General features: G+C 35.3%; 1 protein-coding gene across 2 annotated transcripts in view; it reads left to right on the forward strand.

The window, feature by feature from the left end:
- The window catches only part of DYNC2H1 (dynein cytoplasmic 2 heavy chain 1), a 143,355-nt gene extending 118,876 nt beyond the window's left edge, over positions 1–24,479 (forward strand). For both annotated transcript variants that reach the window (XM_030269960.4, XM_072927487.1), the window contains 4 exons: positions 13,536–13,645; positions 13,974–14,055; positions 20,343–20,459; positions 23,905–24,479. In XM_030269960.4, the coding sequence (XP_030125820.4) occupies positions 13,536–13,645; positions 13,974–14,055; positions 20,343–20,459; positions 23,905–24,063 (468 nt within the window). In that variant the 3' untranslated portion in view covers positions 24,064–24,479. The remainder of the gene's footprint in view (positions 1–13,535; positions 13,646–13,973; positions 14,056–20,342; positions 20,460–23,904) is intronic.
- The last annotated feature ends 656 nt before the right edge of the window (positions 24,480–25,135 follow it).

Raw genomic sequence — 25,135 nt, forward strand, 5'->3', positions numbered from 1 at the left:
AAGAGAGAGTGAAATATTATTAAAGCATAGCTTTATAGTAGATAGTTGACTGTGTCCATAAGCAGTAAATTATGTTAAATTTTTATTAGTGATAACAGCTGCTAGTTGTCTCATTTTATTTCTTTAATGTCAAATATGTAATATAGTTGTGTTTGGAGCAATTCTTAATAATAAAGTATCAGTCTGTTTTGTATCTTAAGCTTCTAGTCAAATCACATCTAAAATACAGTTTCTGTATTTCTGTATTGTATATTATTTTAAAAATGTTGATTCTTTCTAATTACGTATTTCGGTTGAATCATCCTTTTCCTTAAATGTGATTCCAAATCATGATTGTGCCCATTACACCTTCCTGATTACTCTTGATCATTTTTTAATTAACTTTTCTTTTGTGTGAGTTTTTATTATTGATTTTATAAATGTAATTTGTCGGTAGTTAATTCTAGGTTTAGTATTCAGAAATTCAGTAAAGGCTTCAATAAAGATATCTCATAACTCTGAAAATTATCTTCTGATTTATATTTCAATAAATGCCATATTTTGGATTAGTTTTATATGACCAACTTTATAAGCATTTTTTTTTAGATACTCTTATGTCCCTCTGTTTCGTTGACTGTAGATATTGACTTATACTTTACTGTTTGAGACAGGTTTGATTTAGGCATTTTTAAGATGAAATAGGAGACACTGAAAGATCAAAGTTGTACTGAAGGATTACATTTACCAAGGATGGAGTAAGTCTCTGCCTAAGCTCTTAGTTAAAGGCTGCCTTGTCAAGTGATTTGCTGCCAGTGCAGAAAACAATAAAAGCAACTGCAGCAAGCATTTAATGGGGATGGGGAGGAACACAAAATATAGGCCAGATGGTAAAATATTTATAGCAGAATTTATAGATGTGCAAAGATGTTCTGAGAGCATTACACAACAACAGGCAGAAAAACAACAGGTGTTGCATTTTTAGGTCTGAATTTACTCAGTAAAAAGCAAAATTAAAAAAAAAAAGAAAACTACCTTTTGAAAGTGTGAAGAAATTTGTATACGCAAAATGCAGTAGAGACATGTTTTGCTGTGTACTATGTTATGGTGACGGACCTGATGTAAATAGGTGATTTCTTCCCAGGTGAAAATTCTGATATTTGAGTGGTAGCTTTTGCTTTAAATTGAAGCAAATGTTATGTGTTGAACATTCTTCTAAGATGGAGCTCTGAATACTTTCAATTAGCAGTGCTGACATAGAACTTTATAATACTGTGCTTCAGCTTGTCTGTCTGCAGTGATTATTCACTACCAACATTAAGATACGAAATGTATGAGTCATCAGTGGTAATTGTATAAGTTTTAGTTCTTGGTCCATTCTTGTGAGTTTCCTCATGATGGCACCCTAAATGTTTTCTGTGGTTTCCCTCTCCTGTGGTTCATGATCATAGCTCAACAATAATACACATCAGCAGTTTTTAGATAAAGTGTCTTCTCGCTTCTATGGATACCAGCAGGGGAGAAGGAGAGAGAGGAGACTCAGAGCTGTCAAGAGGCAAAACAGCAGCCCAGGCAAACGTCAGCCGAATAGCAACCTTAAAAATTGTTTCAGGTCAAGAAATTGGAAATTAATTTTTGTTTCCACTAGAGCTAAGTAAAGGGCTTATTTTCACCTTTTCAAAAAAGGGACTCCAAACTCTTCTCACTCCAAGAAGACCTTATATTTCATTCTTTTGGACTCAACTGGTTTTATGTCATTTACAAAAACATGTAAATGTTTTTGCTTTCTTTCTTTGGATGACTGTTGAGTTAGAAAGCTGCTAGAAATCTTGTAGTGTACATTCTGACCTCAGAATCATAAGCACCAGTTTCAGAGTTCTAATCAAGGAAATGTTTATGAATACTGAAAGTTTTTAGTTGCATAATTTATGAAAGGTTTCGTTGAAATTGTGTATTTATCTAAAAAGTACTCCTAGTATATAAAGAAGTTAAATTTCATATTTTTTGAAGACACTTATATTTTTCTGAGATGCTGTTCTCTTGTCCCTTTCCATCATGAGTAAAAACTAAGGTAGTAATATTTAACTTCAATACCAGTTTGATCACCCAGTATAAGTTTTTTACTATTTTAATGATCTTTTACTGTTTAAGGAAGAATTACTTTGTTCCTGTTTTGGAACCCTATTCCTCTATTTCAACAATTAGGTCCCCAAAAAGGTGGATTGGACGCCCAAAGTATATGAGGTTTGAACTCTTGGAAATTGCCTGGTGAATGTACTGTAAAACCTCATGGGAATAGGAAACCCAGGATTTCTCCTTTGAACCCCAGGCATTTAGGTAGGGATATTAAATTTTCATTCACTGATAACAGGCAGAAGGGCTGCTCTTAGAAAACCGAGGGAGTCAAGTCCTCTCAATTTTCATCAACTTTCACCAAGTTAAAGAACTCTCATAATAAATCTTGTACAAATCCAGAATACTCATGTTCAGTCCCACTATTCATCCACTTGGGCACTCCATAATGAGGCCTATCCCAGTCCAAGTAATCACACTTAGTTTCCAGAGTCTTTTCTAATACATTGCCTTAGCAGAGTTTGCAGCAGGGACAATAGCTTAATGGTTTGTGTTTCACAGTTTTAGGAGAGGCTGATTCAGATGGATTAGTTTGGCTGGTTCCCCACCTTTTCATTGTTCCTCTCATGACTCTATTTGAACAGCTGTTACCTAGGTATCTGTACAGTGCAGAATACACCAGATTTAGTATTCTAATATTGAAGCACAAAAATTCATAAGAGTAAGGTATTTTAAATCCACCCATTCCATTACTTTAGTTTAAATTTCCACATCACTCTGAAGAATTAGCATTTTTCTGCTATTTTTCTTGGCTTCTCCTCTTTAGCTGTCATGCCTTTCAAAACAAAAATAGAACTGCAGACTAACATTATCTGCTGAGGAACTGATCCTCAGTTGGCTCCCTCATTTCTCATCATGTTGCAAAATGATTTCACTTTGTTCCAAATTTATCAGCCAGGATATGTCTTGTAAGATTTTATGTCTAATTGATAACTGCTTGATAAAAATTGGAAATTTGAAAGTATTACTAAAAAAATGTTTTGTTTGTCTCTAATAGGCAAATTTGAAGCTCTTAGCAGCTGTTTTATCATGTCCCTTTTAATCAGTCTCACATAGATTGCATTGATGAAGTAACAGCTGATATACAGCAGTAGTGTTTGTAAAGGTGCACCATCCAAACAAGGGACCAAACAGAATGTGAAGTGAAAGTTTCGGACATGGATGGGTTATAGGAGTTGTCCATTGAAATAAGAGCCAATGTCCAAGGAAATTAAAGCAGAAACTGAAGCATTTTTTTTGTGCTCTTACAGAAAGCTGTGTGTTCATGCATTGATACAGTTTCCCCTCCCTTCACCATATTTGCAGCCCTCCTTGGGACAGTCTCTAATTACATAATATCTTTCATATGTTGTGATGCTGAAAACTAAATATAATTTTTTTTTTTTGTAGTGAAATGTTTGTTTTCCTCCAAAATACAGTGGGTTTAGCACTAAATCTGCAAACTGTGCTATTTCAAAGGTAAATTATTTTGGTTGCCAATGAGCAAGACTTATGTCAAGTTTTGGAAAACATGCTTTTTGCTCAAAAAACAGTTGCACAAAAACCAGGAAAAACAGATTTTAAAAAGCAGTATTGGAAAAGGGAAAATACCACTACCTGCATTTCCTTTGGTTTCACTGTGAGCTGCTGAAGCTTATTTCCAATGAGTGCTAGGTGCTCTGTTAAACAGGCATCCACAAGTTATGGGCATTTTAATAAACATCAGGCTTAACTGTCAAGAAAAGTAATTTGTTTCAACAGAATTCAATGGCCGTTCATTAAACTCTTACAATTCTAGGCATGTCTTGTAAGAATGGCTGTTCTGTTGAAATTATTAAATACTGCCTTGCAACTAGACGTTTGAGCAGCACCCCTTATCATAGTGGTAACCAATTATTCAGCTGTTTGATTATAAAATATTTATTGCAGGAGATAATTACTCATAAAAGGATTTTTTGTAAATGTTGCATAAAAAAGGACAAACCCAAGTCATTGTCTCTACAGGCATTGTGTCTCTGAGAAATTACCATATATTAAAGAAAATTATTTTTTTTTCCCAACCTAGGTTTAAATTTAAAAAAACCCCTAGATTTAGTATTCTGTATTTCTTCTATGAATGCAAAATAGTATTTATATACTTAGTAAATTGCAAAAACCTGTACTATGTATTGTATAAGATGTAAAGCTGTAGTTGATGTCCTTTATTTAAACAAATAAAATAATGATCATTCATTGATCTTTCTCTTTAAGCTACAAGATACATTTTCACAATACAGGAAGAAAGCTGGAAAAATGCAATGATAAAATAATGATCAATTTTATGCATTTAATCTGTGAAAATTAAAAGTGTAGATTGCTGTGTTTCTAATAAGTTGTTTTTTACTGTATCTCCTTTATCATGGACAGAGCTGTCTGCAAAAGATAAAGCAGAGTTAAATAGATAGTCTTGTCTGACAAAAGCTCAAGCAAAAAAGGTTAATTTTAGTACAAGTGGTAGAAAACTATGTTATTATCATTCACATATGAAAATGAGTCCTTATGTTATTCTGTCAAAGACTGGTAATTTTAAATTCCATCCATTAATAAATGAGAAGGCTGCAGCACATGCTAATGCACCAATTTGTAGGTTCATCCCATCAATCTGTTTTGGTTTTTTAAGACAATTTAGAATTAGAGAGAGGTTTGGACTGGAAGGGACCTTAAAGACCATCTTGTTCTAAACCCCTGGCATAGACAGAGACACCTGGCACTAGATCAGTGCTCAGACCCACATCCAGCCTGGCCTTGAACACTTTCAGGAATGGGGTACCCACAGCTCCTCTGGGCAATTTGCTCCAATACCTCATCTACCCTCACAGAAAAACATTTCTTCTCTAATATCTAATCCAAATTTACCCTCTTTCAGTTTGAAGCCATTCCCCCTTGTCCTGTCACTACATGCCCTTATAGTCTCTCTCCATCTTTGTTGTAGGGTTCCCATCAGGTACTAGGAGGTTGCAGTTAGGTCTTCCTGAAGCCTTCTCTTTTCCAGGCTGAACAATCTCAAGTATCTCAGCCTCTCCTCATAGGAGAAATGATCCTCTGATCATCCTGGTGTCCCTCCTCTGGACTCACTCCAACAGGTCCCTGTCCTCCCTGTGCTGGGACCCCAGAGCTGATGCAGCCCTGCAGGTGGGGTCTGAGCAGAGCAGAAGGGCAGAATCCCCTCCCTGGCCCTGCTGCCCAGGCTGCTTTGGATACAGCTGAGGACACCATTGGCTTTCTGGGCTGGGAGTGCCCATGGCTGGGTCGTGTCCAGCCTCTCACCCACCAGCACACCCAAGTCCTCCTCAGCAAGGCTGCTCTGATCTGTTCATCCCCAGCCTGAGCTGGGTTTTACAAGACCAACTACAAGGTGTTGCACCTGGGTCATGGCTGGGAGTGCCATGACACAGGTGCAACACCTTGTAGTTGGTCTTGTAGAACCTCAAGAGATTCCAAGGGCCCCACTCCTCAAGCCTGCCTGGGTCTTTCTGGGTGGCATCCTGTCCTTCAGGTGATGAGGGTACACCTGATCCCTTTATCTATGTCATTAATAAAGATATTAAGTAACACTGGTCCCAATATGGAGCCCTTGGGGGACACCACTTGTCACTGATGTTCATTGGGACTCTGAGTCATTGATCAGCACCCTCTGGATGTGACCATCCAACCAATTTCTTTTCAATCTCACAATCTACCTATAAAATCCATCTCTCTCTGGCTGAAAGAGAAGGATGTTGTGAGGGACTGTGTCAAAGGCTTTATAGAAATCCAGATAGATGGCTCATGATTCCCAATTTGTATCCATTTTTCATTAGAAACAGATTTCCATTCCACAAGCGAGCATCATTCCTAATTAGCATCCTTTTCTTTGGGGGAAGGCAAAAATGTAACCGCATCTTGACCTATCTTTCTCTCTTTGAAGGAGATGCCATATTACCGAATTTGAAATGATACAGTATCATATTGCATCCCTTTGCAAATGTATTAAAAATATTTAAAATTTCAGAGCCTTTTAAATTTCAAGGCTGTCAATTCAAATTTAGTTAGTGAAGGAAAAGAAAAATAAGAATAATTCTTGACTAAACCCTTCTTTATCTGTTGAGTGTGCAGTTGTTTTGCTCTTGGGAATTCACAGTGAAATAAAGCAATCAGAGCAGGATACAAGTGCACTCAGCAATTCTGTAAACAGACATGACTGCATTTTAAAACTGAAGTCAACAGAAAGGTATTCAGATTTCGGGTTTTGTTAATTTCATTGTTTGATTTTTTTGTCTTAGTGGATTTCTTTTTGGTGTGGTCTTTGTCTCTGAATGTTCAGCAGGGTTCATAATTGCAGAAAAAATAAACCAAACCTTGAGTCAAAGTAGAAAAGTTGTTAAGAGTGATGGGAAGCTTAGATCCCTATTTAAGGCATGTAAGTGATGCTTAAAGGCAGGAAGGATAAATGTCCTCATGCTCTATAATGTTTCCCAGTGTGTTCAGCTGAGTGCTATAAATCGTAACTAAATTAGAATGTATGCCCTTACATGGAGGAGGATATGCAAAAGCATATTGATATATTTGTAGTCGTAATTCCACACAGTCACTCTGAACAAAGAGAGTTATGATTCAATCAGAAATCTGTTCTCTACAACTGAACTTGAATTTCAAAATTCCTGTCAGGCTTATACTGTTTCACAGTGTTGTATGTGATTTTCCTTATAAGAAAACACAGTGCGTTTTCTTAGAGGTTTTCTATAATTAACATTTTCTGTATTATTTCTAATATTTCATTATCCCATGCGATAAATTAAACAATTGAAATTACTTATATATATCAGGCAAAATGTAGTAAATAATTTAGAACTAAACCAAATATTGTTCATTCTTCAGATATGCAGATTACAAAGCTATGAAGAAGATTTATTCTGTCATGTGTATTCATGTATTTTATCACGCTGAGAAAGTAAAAACTAATGATTTGAATATATCAACAGAAGAATCCATCAAATAAGAAACACATTAAGATATTACTAGAATAATAAAACTGAAACCAATGTGTGTATCCAAAGATACCATAGAAATGCAGAATTCCTAATGACCTTACTAAGAGTGAAAGGCACTTATTGATTCTTCTACACTTTCAGGCCACATCTGAATCACTTTCCTAGTTGTCAGCTTCTACATTAAAAAACATTGCCCATATTGTCCAGAGATGTTTGTGGAAATATATGATTTTTGGAGGTATCTTTGGAGATACACAGTACTACAGTAGACAATGCCCTGAGCAACCTAAATTGGTGTTGAATTTGGAGCTACTCTGAATTGCAATTGGAATGGGTGTCAAAATGATTAATTTTATGAATAAATTATTTCTACAACGTAAGTAATTTAAAAACTAAACCCATTATAGCTAAATAAAAAGAAAACAAAATTAATTTAAAAATATAACCAAAAAAAGTGTGCTGTTTAACAAAATGTGCAATATTTTTTCCTTAAATTGCTGCCTAATGTATGTTTTTCTGGGTTGCTTCCTGAGAACAGGTGTGAATGAAGTTTTATACCATGCTAATGCTCTATAACATTCTCTTAGCTTTCAAGCGTGACTGAACATATGAAAAAGACCTGCAGCCTTTATGATGAGCTTTTCTTTTGGGATTTGCCACAACAAAAGAAATTTGCTTTCAGGTTTAACAAAAGGTTGCATGATCTTCAGAGAGCTGATACGCTGCACTTGAGGTACCTTTATGCTAACTGCCTTAGCTTTACAATGTAGGAGCAACCAACAATCCATACTAGCTTACTGCCTCAATTTAAAAACCAAAGAACTTAATTACATTCTCTGTCTACACAAAGTTGTTCTTTTCTGAACAAACTATTTGCTAGTCCCGGCAGTGCTGGAGTGTTCTGTTTAATGGAGTGTAAGCAGCTTGAGCCTGAGCTAGCATGATGGGCCAGGGTGCCATAACACAGACCGGCCATGACATCATTTACTTCCTTTGTTTAAGTGGAGTTGCATCAGCCACTGTTTTCATTTTGTGATCTCTTTTTCTAACGAAAAAAAAACCAGATTTCCTTCTTTGCCTTTTAATTGTGGTATCTTTTAGGTGTTTTGGAATATGGTCCTCACAGAGTTAAACAATTTCTGGTTAGATTGCTTTAGATTGTTTGATTAACATTCTTAATTATCTGAGAGTTAGGTTAAGTCACAATAGTTACTAATACAGTAGAGTTCTGTGACACAGGCACAGGTGAGAGATTTTTTCAGTATTTTGACAGCCTTAAGAGAGGATATTAAGAAAAAATAAATGACTAGTAAACAAGAATGAAAAAAATGGAGAGAGTCCGGTGGCTGCTGTTCAAGGGGTCATTGTTTCAGTAGAGGAACAAGGAATGTGAGGGAGATGCTAATGGAAAATCTGTATCTCATGGGGTGTTACCAGGGAAAACGAGCCATAGCAAAGTAAGCGGTTCTCTGTTGGCTCTCTTCATTGTAACATAGCCTTCAAGCTGGTACTGTAAAACAAATTACTGCAGTGCTTCCTGTCATTACCAGTGGCTAATATATTGAGTATTCTGTAGCCCTGTTTAGTCACACCAGCAACATCACAATGTAGACTTCAGCATCCCTGCTCCAGAGCTCTGCAAAGGATTTATGTCTGATGTAGTCCTGACTTTGTCCAAGTATTATTGTAGGCAGTTTAGTCTGTTAGCTACAAATGAATATTGTATATTACTGTTTTCTGTCCCCTGCAACTTATTACTGGAGATGGGCAGTTGGTTCCACCAAGGAATAGTTCCAGTTCTTAGACTTCCTTACCCAGTTATACTCTGCTGTGTAACTGCAAATGCAATCTAGTTCCTGGTGACTGATGTACTTGGGAAAGAATAATCTAGAAGGCATGAAACTAAGGGTATTGCCTAACTGGATTCTGTGTTTAGTAATCATACAGGAAATATCTGGAAGTAGGTATTCTTGGCATACGTCAATCATGAACTTGTCAGTATGTTGTTACAGTTCCTATGCATCATTCTGGTATCCATGTTAAATGTAGAAAACAGAAATTCAGGGGAAGTTAAGTTCCTGTTTTGATTTTAAAAATGAACTAATACAGTAATGAGAAGGAGAGCACATCTGCTAATGTTTCTGTCAGCTGTACCTTACTATGTATCTGCTTCTACCACATAGTTAGCCAGCATGCTGATGCTGAGGGACCTGAAACATTCATGCTGTAACACTGTGCTCTTGTGGTATTGCTCAGACTTCCTCAAGAAACGGGCGCTCTGAGGTGTGGAAAACTGAAATACAGCTTTAATAGTATTTGGTTTTAAGCAGTAGCCAGTGGGAAGGGAAGGGAAGGGAAGGGAAGGGAAGGGAAGGGAAGGGAAGGGAAGGGAAGGGAAGGGAAGGGAAGGGAAGGGAAGGGAAGGGAAGGGAAGGGAAGGGAAGGGAAGGGAAGGGAAGGGAAGGGAAGGGAAGGGAAGGGAAGGGAAGGGAAGGGAAGGGAAGGGAAGGGAAGGGAAGGGAAGGGAAGGGAAATTTTTAAACCAAACATAAACTCCAAATTAAATTACTGTGTTATTTATCATTTGTAAGTATGGACCAACACCTTATATACCTGAAATACTGCAGTATTCACACACTCGTTTAATAAAGGATAACTCCTTCAAGAATAATGGCTCAAGGATTTCACATATAAAGATTTACCACAAAGGAGAAAATTCTTGTATACCTGTTGTTCCTCAGAACCCTAGGCATTACCCTCTCTGGGCTCAGTGCCTGGAAAAATCTGTCTATTTCATTTCTTTGACCTGTAGTATTGTCACTCCTGCTGGTGTTTACCACTTAGGAGCACACCTATGGAACAGCTGCTGCACTGTGAGGAAAATGGGACTGTAGCATAACTGCTTGTTTGACCTTGGCTCAGTCTAAACTCCAGTTAACTGACTACTTACTCCCCTAGCAGTGCTGCTCACCATCATTTACTCTCAGACTTAGCCAAAGTTCTGCACTTTTTTCCCTAGTAATGTGGAAAACTTCTAAAACTAGTAGAAAAGACAGAATTATAATGTATAGTTCCTGGCTGTGCATATGCATGTAACACTGAATACAATTTTCCATCTAGGCACAAAAATTAAATCACTTCTGTGGTGATTTATATGATTCTTTTTTCAGTGTAAGTTCTCTTTGGGGACCACAGCAATAGAAAAATGCAATAGAAGAATATACATTTGGAATGGATTAAAACCAGTGAAGGAAGAGTACTTGCTTCATTTTAGAGGAGTTCTTTGATCCTAAAGCTGTATAAAGAATAATGTAAAAATCCGTCAGCCTCCTTATTCCCTCTACTGTTCAATGAGGTGCTCAGTTTGCTTTGAGATTATAGATGATAAGGAAGACTGCTCTCTGAAAGTGAAATAGGTGTTTATTGGATGTTAAGATGCATGAAAAGATATTATTTGAACTACCTGAGTCCATGTTAATAGACTTAGTAGTGTAAGGGTAAAAAAAAAGAAAAGAAAATATTTTTATTATAGCAAACAGAACCCCACATTAATGGAAGTTTTGAAATATCCTGCCAGGAATTGCTTTGCAAGCATTTTGGGTATCGCTGATAAGTTTTGATATTATATTCATAATAATAATAATTTTCTAAATTAATCTATCACAGACAGTTAAATTTCTAGTGTAATTGTAATAAGAAATATTCAGAAAATATTGAAATAATGAAATTTTGAAATAAGCAGTTGCAAAGAAGAGTAGATGATAGATTTTTTTTCTTTACATTTTGGAATAAACATATTTTCAAGGTTAGGCTATTCAGAGTTGTAGACCCCGTTGTTGATATAATAGTTACATAGTTATATAAGACTTGGTGATGGAAGAAGGCCCTTCAGACAGAAATGCTGCATGGCCATCCAAGATGAATAAGAACTCAAACAGCTTTTCATCACTTTGACAAATGCAGTCTATACATGTTTCTATCAGATTTCGGATGGAAAAGGGATGTTATCTATTACAGGATTTCTCCCTTTCAAGAAGCATCACTTCAGTCTTTCTACTGCTTAGCTTAAACTTCCTTCCCATCAACACCTGATTTCTTGCAGCCTTATGGCAGTGGGACTACCAGTGACAAATAATCTGTTAATAGAGTGGCGTTGTCTTTTGAGACTGTAGCATTTCCCTTATAGCCTGTCATGTGATCTTATAAGACTAAAATAAACATAAGGATATTTTTTACAATTGGGTTGTAAAATATATTTGATTGCATCTAAAATTATTAATTTAAATGGATGTAAATGAGCTTCATATTCCGCTTTATATAGAGCAGTACAAGAATTACAATTTTGCTTTTGTGATCTAATGAAAGTTTTTGTTATTGTGTACATCCTAGTGCTACTTAATTATATGAGTTCAGAATTAATATTACCCATACTGGTCTTTTAATTGGATGATACAAACATCTGTGTTCCTGACAGTGTTTCTCTTTAGCAGTTACATTAAAAGTTTATTTGATGACAGCAATATAATGATTATATTAATTACAAGTTGAGGTGATGTCTACTTCTATTACACAAAACAATTTACAAAGCCTCTTCTAATCAGAATACATTTACTGCTATATGATAAAAGAAATTGAAGTCATAAGTTTCATAAAGTTATATAAAGTCATTAAAAGAATCATGCAGACAAGAGTCATTAACTGTGTACATTTACCTAATGAAAAAGGAAAGCAGAACTGATTCATAATCATTTGGGTTGAGGGCTTGTAATCAGCGATGTGTCAGATAAAAAACCAAAAAACCGATTAAAGGCTTGAACATAGTAGAAACATTTTTGAGATGTGACATGCTGCCAAAATAAAATAAAACTTACTGTTATCTACTTGCATTTTCGATCATTTTGTTACTTCCAAAATGGTTCTATGGAATTATTCATCTGTCAGGAGTTCAAACAATACAATAAAGTAATTTCTAAACATGATGTGGGTGCTTGGCAGGTTCATTGTGTGATGGGAGTGTAACTTCCCGTATTTTTTATTCAGTGAATAAAGCAATTTTATCATTTCCTGGGAGCTGGTATTTAGAAAGGAGTGGGGCCTGTCTTTCTCTGTTCAGTGATAGCGTGTGGAATCTTATTCTCTGATTAGTTTCTATCTTAGTATTTGTAGAATCACAGAATGGTTTGGTTGGAAGGTACCTTAAGTATCATCTGGTTCCAACCCCCCTGCCATGGGCAGGGACATCTTCCACTAGGCCAGGTTGCTCAGAGCCCCATCCAGCCTGGCCTGGAAGACTTAATCTATCTGTGAAGAGCTTACTTGTAGGGTGGGTTACACAGTGACTTCAGGTTCATACTACAGTGCCATAGTTAGGACTGTGACTATATCATATAAATAAATTGTACCAAAGAGATAAACTGTAAAAGTTTCAGAAGAGCATTTTGAGTGTGGACTGTTGCATAACCAGTCAGGTACCTAAATGATTTGTCTGAAGAGAGCAAATTCTTTGTCTGAGATCGTTAATGTGTTGAGGATCAGACTAAGACTGCATGTGGTTTATAAAGATGGAGAGTGCAATGTGTGTCTCTTTTCTCATGTTGGCACACAAGGTGTTGCACTGGTGAGAAATTCCAAGCTTGCTGCTCCTAACAGGCTTTGCAGCTGCCTGTGAGAAAGAGTGGAAAAAGGTTGAGGCATGTGCTCTGTAAGGATAATTGAGGACAGTTATTCTCCCCACCTTCATTAGATTCATTTATTGCCACCTACAACAGAGTCCAGTTTTTATGTTATAATCAGTTCTGTGAATTCCTTTCTCCAACTAATACACTAAAAATACACTACATCAACCTAGTAGTAGGAAATATTTAAAAACCTGTTGGCAAGTACTTATAAAAACTGTTACTGCAGATTGAAAATCAAGTGTTTCTTCAATATAATATGCCATTTATGTGAAAAAATGATCTTAAAATGTACTTAAAAGGAATGCAGTTATTTTTCTGAACTTATTAAGGCAAAGACAGAAATGGCAGCTATTTTGATGGAAAACATAAACTCCCCAGTAAGTAAAGGTGAAATAGGGTTTCAACAATGATAGAATGGTTGAAATTATGTTTTTCACCCTACAGTGATAACTTTTCCCTGTACAAAGTAAGCTGCAAATGAACAAAGAATGAAACATGAGTTTATTTAGAATGGCTGAGTCATGTTACACATAAACTGCTCATTTTCTTTATATTTTAAAGGGGTATTCATTTCCTTTTTACCAGTATGAAATAATAGAAATTAATATTAAGCTTTGAGGTTTGTTTACACAGACATTTTTCATTAATCATAATAATTGACATACCCACATTAATTCAAAATGTTGAAAAATCAAGTAATAATTGCAGTTATTTCAGGATTTTTTTTGTTTGTTTTGTTTGTTTTTTGTCTCTCTTTTAGAATTGGGTAGAAAAAGCAGAGAAACAGAAACTGTTGTCAGACACCCTTGACCTTTCTGAGCTGTTTCATCCAGACACATTTCTCAATGCCTTGCGTCAGGAGACTGCAAGGTGAGGGAAAAATAATGTGCCTATTTGTGCTAATGTGCCATTGTTCCTTATGTGTGAAGATGCTTATTTCATTTTGAGGACACAGAGCCCAAATGTTATGTCAATTGTTGTCATCAATAATCTTATTTTTATTTCTTGCCTTTAAGTAAAATAGCTGTTACCTGTTTAAATGCTGATTGTTTTGTTTTTTTTCAGTTAGAGATGTATTTTTCTTCAAAGTAAGACTTAGTATCTGGTACACATTGAAAATACATTGAGTCTTGTTTTGTGTTTGATATCCTGTTGTTACACATCTGTAAGATTTACTGTCTGTGTGTTTCCATTGCAGAGTAATGAGGTGTTCAGTGGACAGTCTTAAATTTACAGCTTCATGGAAAGGGCGAATACAGGAAGGCAAACTCCAAGTTAAGGTATTTTACTAGGATGTTTTACTAGGATTTTGTGAGGATGTTTTATCAGTATATTCCAAATCATCTGTCCATACACTTCCTGGAAAACTGAGCTATAAATAATTGGTGTATCTGAGAAAAAAAGGCTGGTTAATGGTATACAGCTACTAAAATGGCAGTGAAAAATTCCACAGAAATTAGAAAAGGAAGGCAGTTATCTTTTTTCCCCTCCCTGGTCACTGTTCCCTCTTTAAAATTAAACTTATTGGTCCATTCTCTGCAACCACCTCTTACATGAAAATTGAAGCTGCAATTTTATGAGTTAAAATCTCGCTTTTGTCCAGGTAGAGTGGCTGCTAGCCAGAGGAAATGCACATGTAAATCTGTAAGCCCAAGGCTAAGTGTTAGCATTTCTTTAATCACTGAAAGGAAACTACTGAGGAAGTAAACCGAAGTAAACTATAAGATGACTAGTTTTTAATAAGATAAAAACCCAACCATTTTTTAATGATTAGTTAAGCCTACAGCCAGCAGCCATAAAGTCACTACTGATTGCTTTGAAAGCAAAGTAGAGATGAATCCTTAAATGGTTTGATTTAGCTTCTTAACATTCCAGGTAAAACTGCCTTTGCTCAGCACAAAGGTGCTCTCTGTGCACCTTTTTTTTTTACTTAATTTTGTAAGGAATTGACAAAATAAGTTTCCTGTGCTGTGTCTTCCCATAGGCTGTGTCTTCCCAAAATGATGCTGCACAGCTCCAAGTTCTGTGTTCAGCATGAAGCACAGCCCTTAAAACCACATCCTCACAGAGACACTTGTGCCCAATGCAGGGCACTCAGCAGCAACTGTGGGCCCCATGCAGCTAAAACAGAGATTGCTGGATTAGGAGAGAAAGAACAAGAGGCAGGGCACCTTCTCTAGTCTGGTAATGCAGACAGACACAAGGCTGTGGAAGATATGGGCTGGCTCCTGACACTGCCAAAATCTATTAATACAGAATATGTAAGATTTCATATTCCTAAAATATTAATATATTACAAAGCCAGTAAAGATAACTGTAATCATCCAATCTGCCCTGCATACAGTGCAGTCTTTTGAACTTTGTTAATTCCTGTTGGAGCTAGAGAATATAATTTTGCAAATTCTTCAATCTTGATATTTAAATAAGAGTAGTGATTGCTGCTTATTTTCATAGGAAGCATGAGAAGACAGCAGTGTAGAACTTGCAAATAAATAAACCAGGGAACTTTTAGGGCTTGGTATAAACCTGGTATATGACAAACCTCAGAGTCTGCAAATAATATGGTCTGAGGTTACAGATTCAGCCAAGGCTTCTAAGGCCATAGCAGTAAGTCAAAACTAAGTTTCACATCTCAGACCAGTCATTCTAGTAGGCTAGCTATCTGCTGCAGACTGTAGAAGCTTGAAGGTCTTCAAAGCCATCCTAATATTTTCGAAAAATGTCAGAAGTCAGTGTCAAGTACCTCAGTTCCTAAATAACATTACCTCAGTATATTAATATATTTAAAATTATCACAGTATTTTACAGTTGCCAGATTGAAAGAGTTGCTTGGCAAATAAAGAATGAGAGGAAAAAGTTTTGTAACAGTACTCCAGTTTTTATTAAACTTCTAACTGAAGTTTAAAATGTTTTACTCTCTAAGAATTTATGTGGTAAATTTTTGGCAATACTAGTTAAAGTATATTGTTAGCAGTCTATATCATGTGTACGCAAAAAGGTTAATATATATGATCTATTGCTTTACAAGAATATGTCATGTTCTAAGAGGGATTGAAAATAAAAAGAAAATTTTGTTTAAGAGGAAATTCTCTGCCCCAGGAATAGAGAAAGCAGTTCAGTGAGTGGTTATTTTTAGCAAAACATCAGAATCCTCTTAAGTTTCTTCACTTGATTTGAATATTATCTTTTCCTCTGGAAGAGAAATACTCATTGATTCTCTATTAGTAAGAAATTACTAGTATTTTCACTGCTCCTTTTAATCTTTGATGAATGGAACAATTTGCAATGCTGAATATTTAAATTTCCCTACCATGAGTCCTTCCTCATGCTCATGGAGAGCTGAGGGGAAACTTTCCCATTAGTAAAGCTATATACCACAAGGACTATAACTAGGGCATAAAAGTGTCATTGATTCAGAAAAATAATTCTCTAAAATATTTGATAAGGATCCTCTTATTTGATAAGGATCCTCTGGATTGTACATTAAGGTTGGTTCACCAGAGCGATATGAATTTTAATACTGCTAAAGTAAATGTTTTATCTGCAGTTTCAAGAATTCAGGCTAACCTTGTTGAATGGGAACCTATTCTGAGTGGGAACTCAAAAAAAAAAAATCCATCAGCAGAATAGATAAGTCTTTAAACAAAAACTGTGGTGAGATAGCTGGAACCTTGTTTTATCCCACCTAAATCAGAAATTGTAGCTTATCAGACTCCCCTACAGGAACCATACCACGGTATAGGCTATTCTGAGGTTTATCCGTCTCAATTGATACTAATGATATTATTTCACCTTATGTAATTAACTCCACTGAGAGATTTAATTCTGTACTCCCAGAGTTTGGGGACACTGTTTTAGGGTCTGGGAGGGTTGTGCATAAGTCCACAAATATTTAAAAGCCTAATGGTCTGTCTCTGTTGAAGGACTGGCACAAGTAGGAATGCAGGTGAGTTTAAACCTGATAGTCACACATACTTCATATAGGTTTCTTAGGAAGACTGTCAGGTATGGTTTTGAAGGCATGTTCTTCAACATTTTTTCTTACTTTTTTATTTTAAAAGGTTTGGATGGCTTAGAATTTGTTCTGTGATATGGGAAAAAAAGAAGATCTCCTTACAATCTGTATGATGAAAATGCTTTCCTGGTCTTGCTGTGATTTTAAAAAATGGCATCAAGTTTCAGCAGTTGTAGATAGTTGACCTTTCTATGCCTAGAAATACAAATAATTGACCCTATGATGATCTGTAAGTTAGAAGCATGCAGTGCCAAAACTGTCATTGAAACTGCAAAGTAGGCAGAGGGACACTTAATCAGGCTAGGAATACACCTTAGTCTTATATGAATTATCAAATGAGATGTTAAATATGAGTGTTAATTCGGGTGATGGTTTAGATGCATGATGTGGAGTGGATCTCCTCTAGTAGGATGTGATGAATATTTGATTTAGAATCTATCTGTATAAAATTCTGCCTTCCTCAATATCACTTAAAATCAATCTGTATGAAATTACACCTTCTTTAATATCACTCTAGGTTTCTTTAACAAAAGGTACTGAAAATGTATGGCTATTGCACTAAAATCACATATTGATATACAAATGCATCTCTTCTGTTTGCTTTGTCCACTGCTTGTGCTGTTGTATGACAGCAGGTAGTCATTCCTTTTGGCATTCCATTTTCTATATTGTAGAAAAGACTGAAAGAAAGGAAGAAACATGGCAAGAGACTTATTGGATAATAATTAATTTCACCTTGGGTAGAACTTAATATACGTAGTGAAAAATAAAAAATTACTGAGAGTCTCAAATATACAATATGAGTATTAATAGCAAAACTATACTCTTAGCAATTGACAGATATATTATTAGAAGACATACTGAGAGGTCTTTTTTTACAGTATCCCTCCATCCTGAAATATCAATAAATTAATCATGGAGGCCTGTAGAGGTAATGAAGTGAAAATATGACTTCCCAAAGTCTGCTGCAGTTTGGATCGTGTAGTGGAAAATTATGGCATTAATTAGTAAGAGAAAATCTGTTGCAGAGAATTTGAAATTTGGAAACAGGTGTGCTTTGGACCATGGTATCAGCACACTTCTACAAAGGTATTTTAAAGAAACATAGTCTGTAATGTGTAAAAATAACTTTTTTGAACCTAAAATAGTACCGATAGCTGTAAACAAACAAATTCATTGTAAAAATTAAAAATTATCTTCAACTTCAGCATTACTCTCTGGTGAGTTTCAAAGATACTATGATTATATTACAGATGCTGTGAAATTCATGTCTTTCATAGTATTTGTAATTTCTCCATACTATTTATTATAGAAATGAAAACATGTCTATGGGCGTAGTCAGTCAAATGGTATTGGAAAGTACATTGTTCTAGTAGTGTTGGGTTGTTTCCTTAATATCTTTTAATATTGAATGAAAGTAAAAATTTGATATTAATCTTCAAAGGAGTTTCTAGCATTGGTTTCCAGGGGTATTCCAGGAGATCAAATGGTATTTTACATAACTATAATGTCAAAGGGGCTGCCAATTTCAAAAGAAGAAACGTGCAGTAAAAAGTTTTTTCAATAGTTTTTTATACTTCTATAGAAATATCTTTCAGAGGTGTTTAGGATGGCCAGACCTTTGAATGCCCTTGCAACAAACTTTAAAACCTCTTCATTAGACCAATCTTCCTGCGATAACTTTGCCAAGGTTATTTATTCAACTATGGTCCCTAAAAATATTCCCTGCAGAAAGAAAGAAGGACAGAAGGAATGACATAGGAAATTAATTTTTCTAAAATTTGTGTAAAAGTTAGACAAAAAGTCTACTCTGAACTTTCCATTTGGGATTGTTTTGGCTCAGGTTATCCACAGCTTTGGGGGTTTCACTGTAAGTCCTCGTCTCTATGAAGCACAGATTGCTCCAAAGAACATTCTCACTTCTCTGGTCACTGACTGTCCAAGGAGAAACACAGCTTTGTTGTATGTCTTTTATAAATGTCATGGTTTATAAGCTTTTTTTTTTTTTTCATATTAGAATGTGTACATCTGCATCTTGCATATTGTAGGGAAGAGTCCCCAGCTCAGCATTAAAAGAGAAACATGAGTTTGAAAAAGCAAATTCTTGAAGAGTGTAATGCCTGTCTACAATCAAAAGAATAGTTAGATATTAAAAATGCAAAATGTAATCTTAGCTAGTTTACAGTTAAAATATTATTAATTAAAAACCCCTAACACTGAGAAGGAAAGCATTGCTTTTCAAGCATGACAGTAACCCACATTGTGTTACTGTTTAATTCCATCTTTTCATATCAAATACATAATTTTAGAATACTAAAATTACCTGAGGAAATTATATACATGTTGTCTTCTATGATACAGGTCTTCATTGTAACATCATACTTCAACCCATTTTTTCAATCTGATAGATGTTTCAAAATTTCTTGCAAGGGAAAATATATTGGCAAATGACATTTTTCTCCATTTTGCTTATGTGATCACTCATCCAATTTCCAGCAACATTGTATTTCCTAATTCCAGAACTGCTTTATGAACCTTGCATTTGGTGAAAACCAGCTTCAGTATGATAAATTTAATTCAGGGCTTTAATATAATAGTATAACAGGCAGATGATTTTCAGATTATAGCTTCAGTTACAAATCTGCTGCAGGTGGATAGTTAGCCTTTTGAAACGCTGCATGAAAGTTATTATTGAATTAAGTGTTATTACTGTTAAAACTGAAGTTCTCACTTCAGCAGGCCAAGAAAAATTATTATTATTCATTATTTTATTATCATTATTATTAGCAAACTAGTAGTATTTTTTATTGAGGAAAATAAAGCTATCAGCAAATGTTGGGATTTTTTTTTTAAGGAATCTAGAATAGATATCACTAACTTATGGAATACTCCAGAGAAGAAAAAATACAACATGTAATTCAGAGGCTGAAATTACTTAATTAAAAGAAAACACTTGAAACATGTTGCAAACAAAGCATTGTATAGTTACTTAAAGAAGCATCTGTGATTCTTATTTGATTTTTTTGCCAAACAGCAATATGTCCAAGAAGTCTTGAGTTTGTTAAATAAAATTTTCTCTCATATTATTTCAGTATATTTTGTTTGCCTCTGCTGAAGCTGCGTAGCTGCGCATTCCATTCTTTGAAAGCTGGGCTCAGACTTCCAAGCAGGAAGTCATGCTTATTGCAGTGATTGTTCTTCTCTTCTTCTCAACATTGTAATGATTGTGAACTTGGCTGCTGCTATCATAATTCCATTAATCTAATGCCAGGCAACTGCAGTTCCATAAGTGATGGCATTTACAGGTGTTTTTCTCTGACGTTTCAAAGAATGTGATTCCAAATCAGAGGAAGTTCACAGTGAAGTGTGATTCAGATCTTGCTTTTAAATCATGTTTCCTATACTCACAAAGAACATAACAGTAATTAGTTTCCTGTTATTTAAAAACTTGGTCACACTAAAAAGGTTCATCATTTATTGAAGTACAGTGTAATCATTATTGACCTTTTAATTCTGTTATTTATGTTTGAATATTTTATATTTCCATGGCAGATCAGTGGCTTACAACTGGAAGGTTGTAGTTTCGATGGAAATCGACTTACAGAAAATCTGCATGATTCTCCCAGTGTGTCATCTGTTCTCCCTTGTTACATGGCCTGGATTCCACAGGTACTAAATTATTAAAAGCCCTAAACTTTCAAGACCCATAATTTGATTTTTTCCTGTATAGTAGCTTTTCAGTATGATGTTGCTGACCTGTTTTCCTTTCATTTCAAAAGAAAAATTCCAGTCTTTACTAGGAAAAGCAGTTGCTTATTTTATTTAACTTACTGTAATTTTGTTAATATTCTTCAGCTTGTATTGCTTAGATGAAGGCAAGGGTTTTATTTCAGCCATACCTTTGTCTCTTCGTCTTTTAAAAACATTAGCATATTTTCAAACCCATGTTTAGTAAATATATACATGTGTTTGGGAGTTCATTCCTAGAATATATTTTCTGTGCATTTTAAATATTAAAGTAAAATGCAGTGGTAATAAAAAAAGAGAGAATATGATGTGAGCTGTAAGCAAAGAAAGCCTTTTTCCTAATTTAAAAAAAAATTTAACTAATTTAAAAAAAAATTCCAGTGCTTGCAGATTTTAAGATGAAAGCAAAGTAATCCAGATAGTAAAAACTGCTACTGCTTCTGCCCTCCAATTGACATAGCAATCACTGATAAATAAGTCAGATAGAATGTATTCAAGGGTGTTAAAAAATTGCTTACTACAGAATTCATCCCACCTACATTTAGGAAGCCCGTCCCATCAGAAGATATCTGGGATGAATCTGTCCAGGTGTGACTCTAGAGACAGCCTAGACCACTATGGCGACCTTTGTGTATTGTGACAGATTTTGTGGAAGGAGCTCCATTGCTAACACACTGCTGTATCTCAACTTTGTTTTTCTCTAATTTTTTTTTTCCAGCAGGGGAAATATAGCATCATATTATAATACAGCATTAGAAGTATAAATGTCAACAGGTTTAGACCTTGAACACAGAAGTAAATCCTAGCCACCACCATCTGCTCCCAGCTTGGTTAGGAACGAAAATTTTTAAAAAAGGATGAAAAATTAAAACATTATGCAACCTCTTACAAAGCTGACCAGTGAAAGATTTTTCAGTTTTTCAGTAATTACAGAGTTTGTTTTTTTCAGATAAGTAAACAGATTTCTAATTTATTGGAGAGGTGGTACATGGGAATTGCCAGATATTATAGTATATTGGCTCAGTGGTGGATGATAATATGTGTGGTTTTCCATGGTAACACCAAATGGAAACACATTTTTAGTGACAATTTTAAGCAGTCCTCCCATTGTTCTGGAAGACATTTAGCCTGTATTTGAAATAAAAAGGATATTTAGTATTTTTCAGAATGAGACTATTTTTTTAAACTCCAAAGGTAGGATCCAAAAGTTTTATGTGAAATCAGCAGAGAGCTTTATCTATAAAATTAAAAAATTAGATACTTCAATAATCAATTAATTAAACTTTTTCACATGTACTTACATTTGAAATTAATAACAGCTGACATCTTTGTGTTGGAAAAAAATAGAATTCATAGGAAACACAGGAAACAACTTGACACTGCACAGTGTCTCTAAGGAGAGTTTTTCTGAATTGGTCTACACTTGAGTTGTTTTACAATGACTGTCAAAATTGACTATAATCAAATACTGTGTTCAGAAACCAAAGCAGAATTGGATATAATGCATTTCCCTTAATTTCATTGCCTCTCCTTTGGAAAAGAGTGCATAAAATTGAACATATTGTCTTGGAATTTTTAGGGTTTGAACTTGTTTTCTTTTCTCCAGAAATGCATCTTTTGAAATCTACTGAGCAAAAGTATATGTATAATGTAATGTTTTAAAGTAATTTTCAACCAAACATAAAGAAGCCTACAGGATTTCTCTGAGAGAGCCCCCTCAAAATCCTGCGGTGCTCTAAGCAGAATATTTTTAGCTACTAACGTTATGCTTATTCTCATTAAACTGTGAAGGTCCTTTCTAGTTTTAATCCACTGATGGATCCCATGCTGTGAAGGGTGTCACTAAAGAAGATGGCACTGTGTGTGAGGCAGTCTGACAAAGAGAACTTTTGGACTGTACTTAAGCCAAGGGCATAAGGATTTATGTCCTTGTACATAAACCAAGGACATAAGTGACTCAAAAAGCCTTTCACAGAATGGTTTTAACCCTCCAATTATGTGATTCCTTAAAACATCAGTGGGATTGAGAAAGGCACAAGAACAGATATTTTGTTCCTAAGAAGTGTAAAAACAGGTCTTTGAAAGCAAACTGGCCAGCTTCTGGCTCCCAACTTTGGCAAAATTTAAATTCTCTGATTGACGTTTTACTCTCAGTCTGGCTAATATTTTGTCTTCTTCAGTAGTGTTAACCAAAGGATAAATAGGGTAAGTACAATCCTTCTGAAAAGAGCTGAGTTCTGATTATTAAGTTACTCTATACAAATATTACCACACATAGATCTTCTGCAAGGACTGAAACACTTATCCAAAAGATGGGGGAAGTTGATTTTCAAAAGGAACAGCAAAATTCTTCAGTAATGACTTTACACTTCACATGCAAGGCAAAGTGCTTGAAACAGTTATGGTTTGCATGTTTTCTTTTTCCTGATTTTAGTTAATTTTTAATACTGGAGCATCACTAACTCACATTTGATGTGATTTGAGTTAAAATGACACTCAATTTTATTTAAAATTCTTTTCTGACAAGTATGCTGCTTTGTTATTTGGTTCTTGAAAATCTGACATTTTCTTGTTGACAGGATGGGACATTTTGAGTATGACAGAAAACACGCTTAATATATACCATTTGAATCAAACCCTGAACTATTTGCAGTAACTAAATACATCATGGGTTGAAATTGGGTGCTGTAGGAAGTCTAGATGGAGTCTTTGAGCTCAGTTCTGTGGTCACACTTATGGACAGTGCCCCATGCAAAGCCCTAGGAGGAGACTGCATCCAGTTTGTAGTGCAGACAGCAGAGAGGAGCAGTTCAATAAAGTAGCCTGGAATGGGTGGGGTAAGGTTTCTTGGATTGTGGTTCCTGCAGCATGATGCTTGCAGGTATCTCAGGTCACACCAGGGCTGTGCCACAGGAGGAGGAGGGTGTTTGCTGCAGGGATGGAGGGGTCTGCCAGGGCACAGGCACCACAGCACTCCAGGCCGCCAGGATAGCTGCTCCCCACACTACAGCACAGGGGCTCCTCAGCAGCTTTCTCCCTGCAGAAAACTGATCTGCACTTTCTTTAGTCTGGTTTGCAGGCACTTCTGATGTGTGATTGTTGGGAGGGTTTTAGCTGAAGGAAGATTTTATATGTAGTTCATAGGATCACCCCTGTTACTTCCTGGTGTTTGAGTTATGGAGAGAGAAATTTTTCTGAAGTCTCTGCTTCATTCAGTCCTTCTCCTTAGTGTCCTGAATGAGGACTTTGTCCAAGTCCGCAGTGTCCAAACTGTATCTTAAGTTTAGATACCATACCAGTGGAGAATATTGCTTTCTTATGCTTTCTTGTATTTTTATGTAATAATTAAGTGCTTGTTTGTTGACAGGATGCATATGGTCCATATTCTCCAGAGGAATGCATATCTTTACCAGTCTACAGTAGTGTGGAGAGAGACCGAGTGGTGACAAATATTGATGTACCTTGTGGAGGAAACCAAGACCAGTGGATTCAATGTGGAGCTGCTTTATTTTTGAAAAATCAGTAATCTGAAACTGCATTAACTTGTGAAATTAAGATACTTTTAAATATCTAATTTCTTACTTACTAAAATAGAACTTTAGATTAATTGCTTTTATATTTTTAAACAATGGTTTATTAATTCCTGTTTATTTTTTAAAGATATATTCAAATAATTCTACTTGATAGAACTTCAGTGTATCTTTGTGGGATATTGTAAAAATTAACATGGCACTATTAGCAAACTGCTAATTTGGATTGTTTCTGTAGATTGTAATATGCTGTATTTCTTTCTTGAAGTTGTTGAAATCTCTTCTGTTTTGCTCAGAAATATTGAATAAAAATTCAAAGTCAGCATTTTTTCTTTGATATTTTTTTCATTATCTTTTTGAAACTGTTATTCATATGCCTCTGTTATTTAATAAAACAAAATTTAAAAACTTACCTTTTGTATCTGAAATTTAATGTTTTACTTGAAAATAAGAATCAGGATAAATGTTTCAGTCTCTTTTAATAGTGCTTTTGGTCTGTAATGTGAGAAACACCTGGAATGTTGTTCTTAGTGCAGGATACCCAAGTTTGATTTCATGATGTATTGTGTTGGGATGCTGTCATAGTATTGGAGTGCAAGTAGACAAAATCCTAAAATCCAGCAGGAAGAAGCATTACTGATGTGTCAACATAAAAATTGGAAGTGTCTAATTTTTAACTGGAATTACACACCTCATGAAGATATTTTTAAAAGCCAAAGCAAAGCACTTTCTTGGTTTGCTTGGAAAACAAAATAGATGCTTTGGCTCTGATATATCTGATAGATTTTATATTCATTTTGAATTAGTATTTAAATTAAGACTATATTTCACTTTCTTGATATTTTTCATTGATAGTTTAAGGGAGAGAGAAGGAAAGCAGAGAAAAGATTGGCCCCATTTCCAGGTCAACTTCCTGAAGAAAGTATTTTTCTCTTTTCTTTTGTTCATGCCTTAAACCTGGTCTTTTGTCTCTATTTGGAAAGTTTTCCATTTTAGTTGTTCTTCTAATTAAAAACTTTGGTGAAAAATGACACAGTCTCCATCAGAACAAAAGCACTTGTGTAAATC

Source organism: Taeniopygia guttata, chromosome 1 (assembly GCF_048771995.1).
Source record: "Taeniopygia guttata chromosome 1, bTaeGut7.mat, whole genome shotgun sequence".
Classification (NCBI taxonomy): Eukaryota; Metazoa; Chordata; class Aves; order Passeriformes; family Estrildidae; genus Taeniopygia; species Taeniopygia guttata.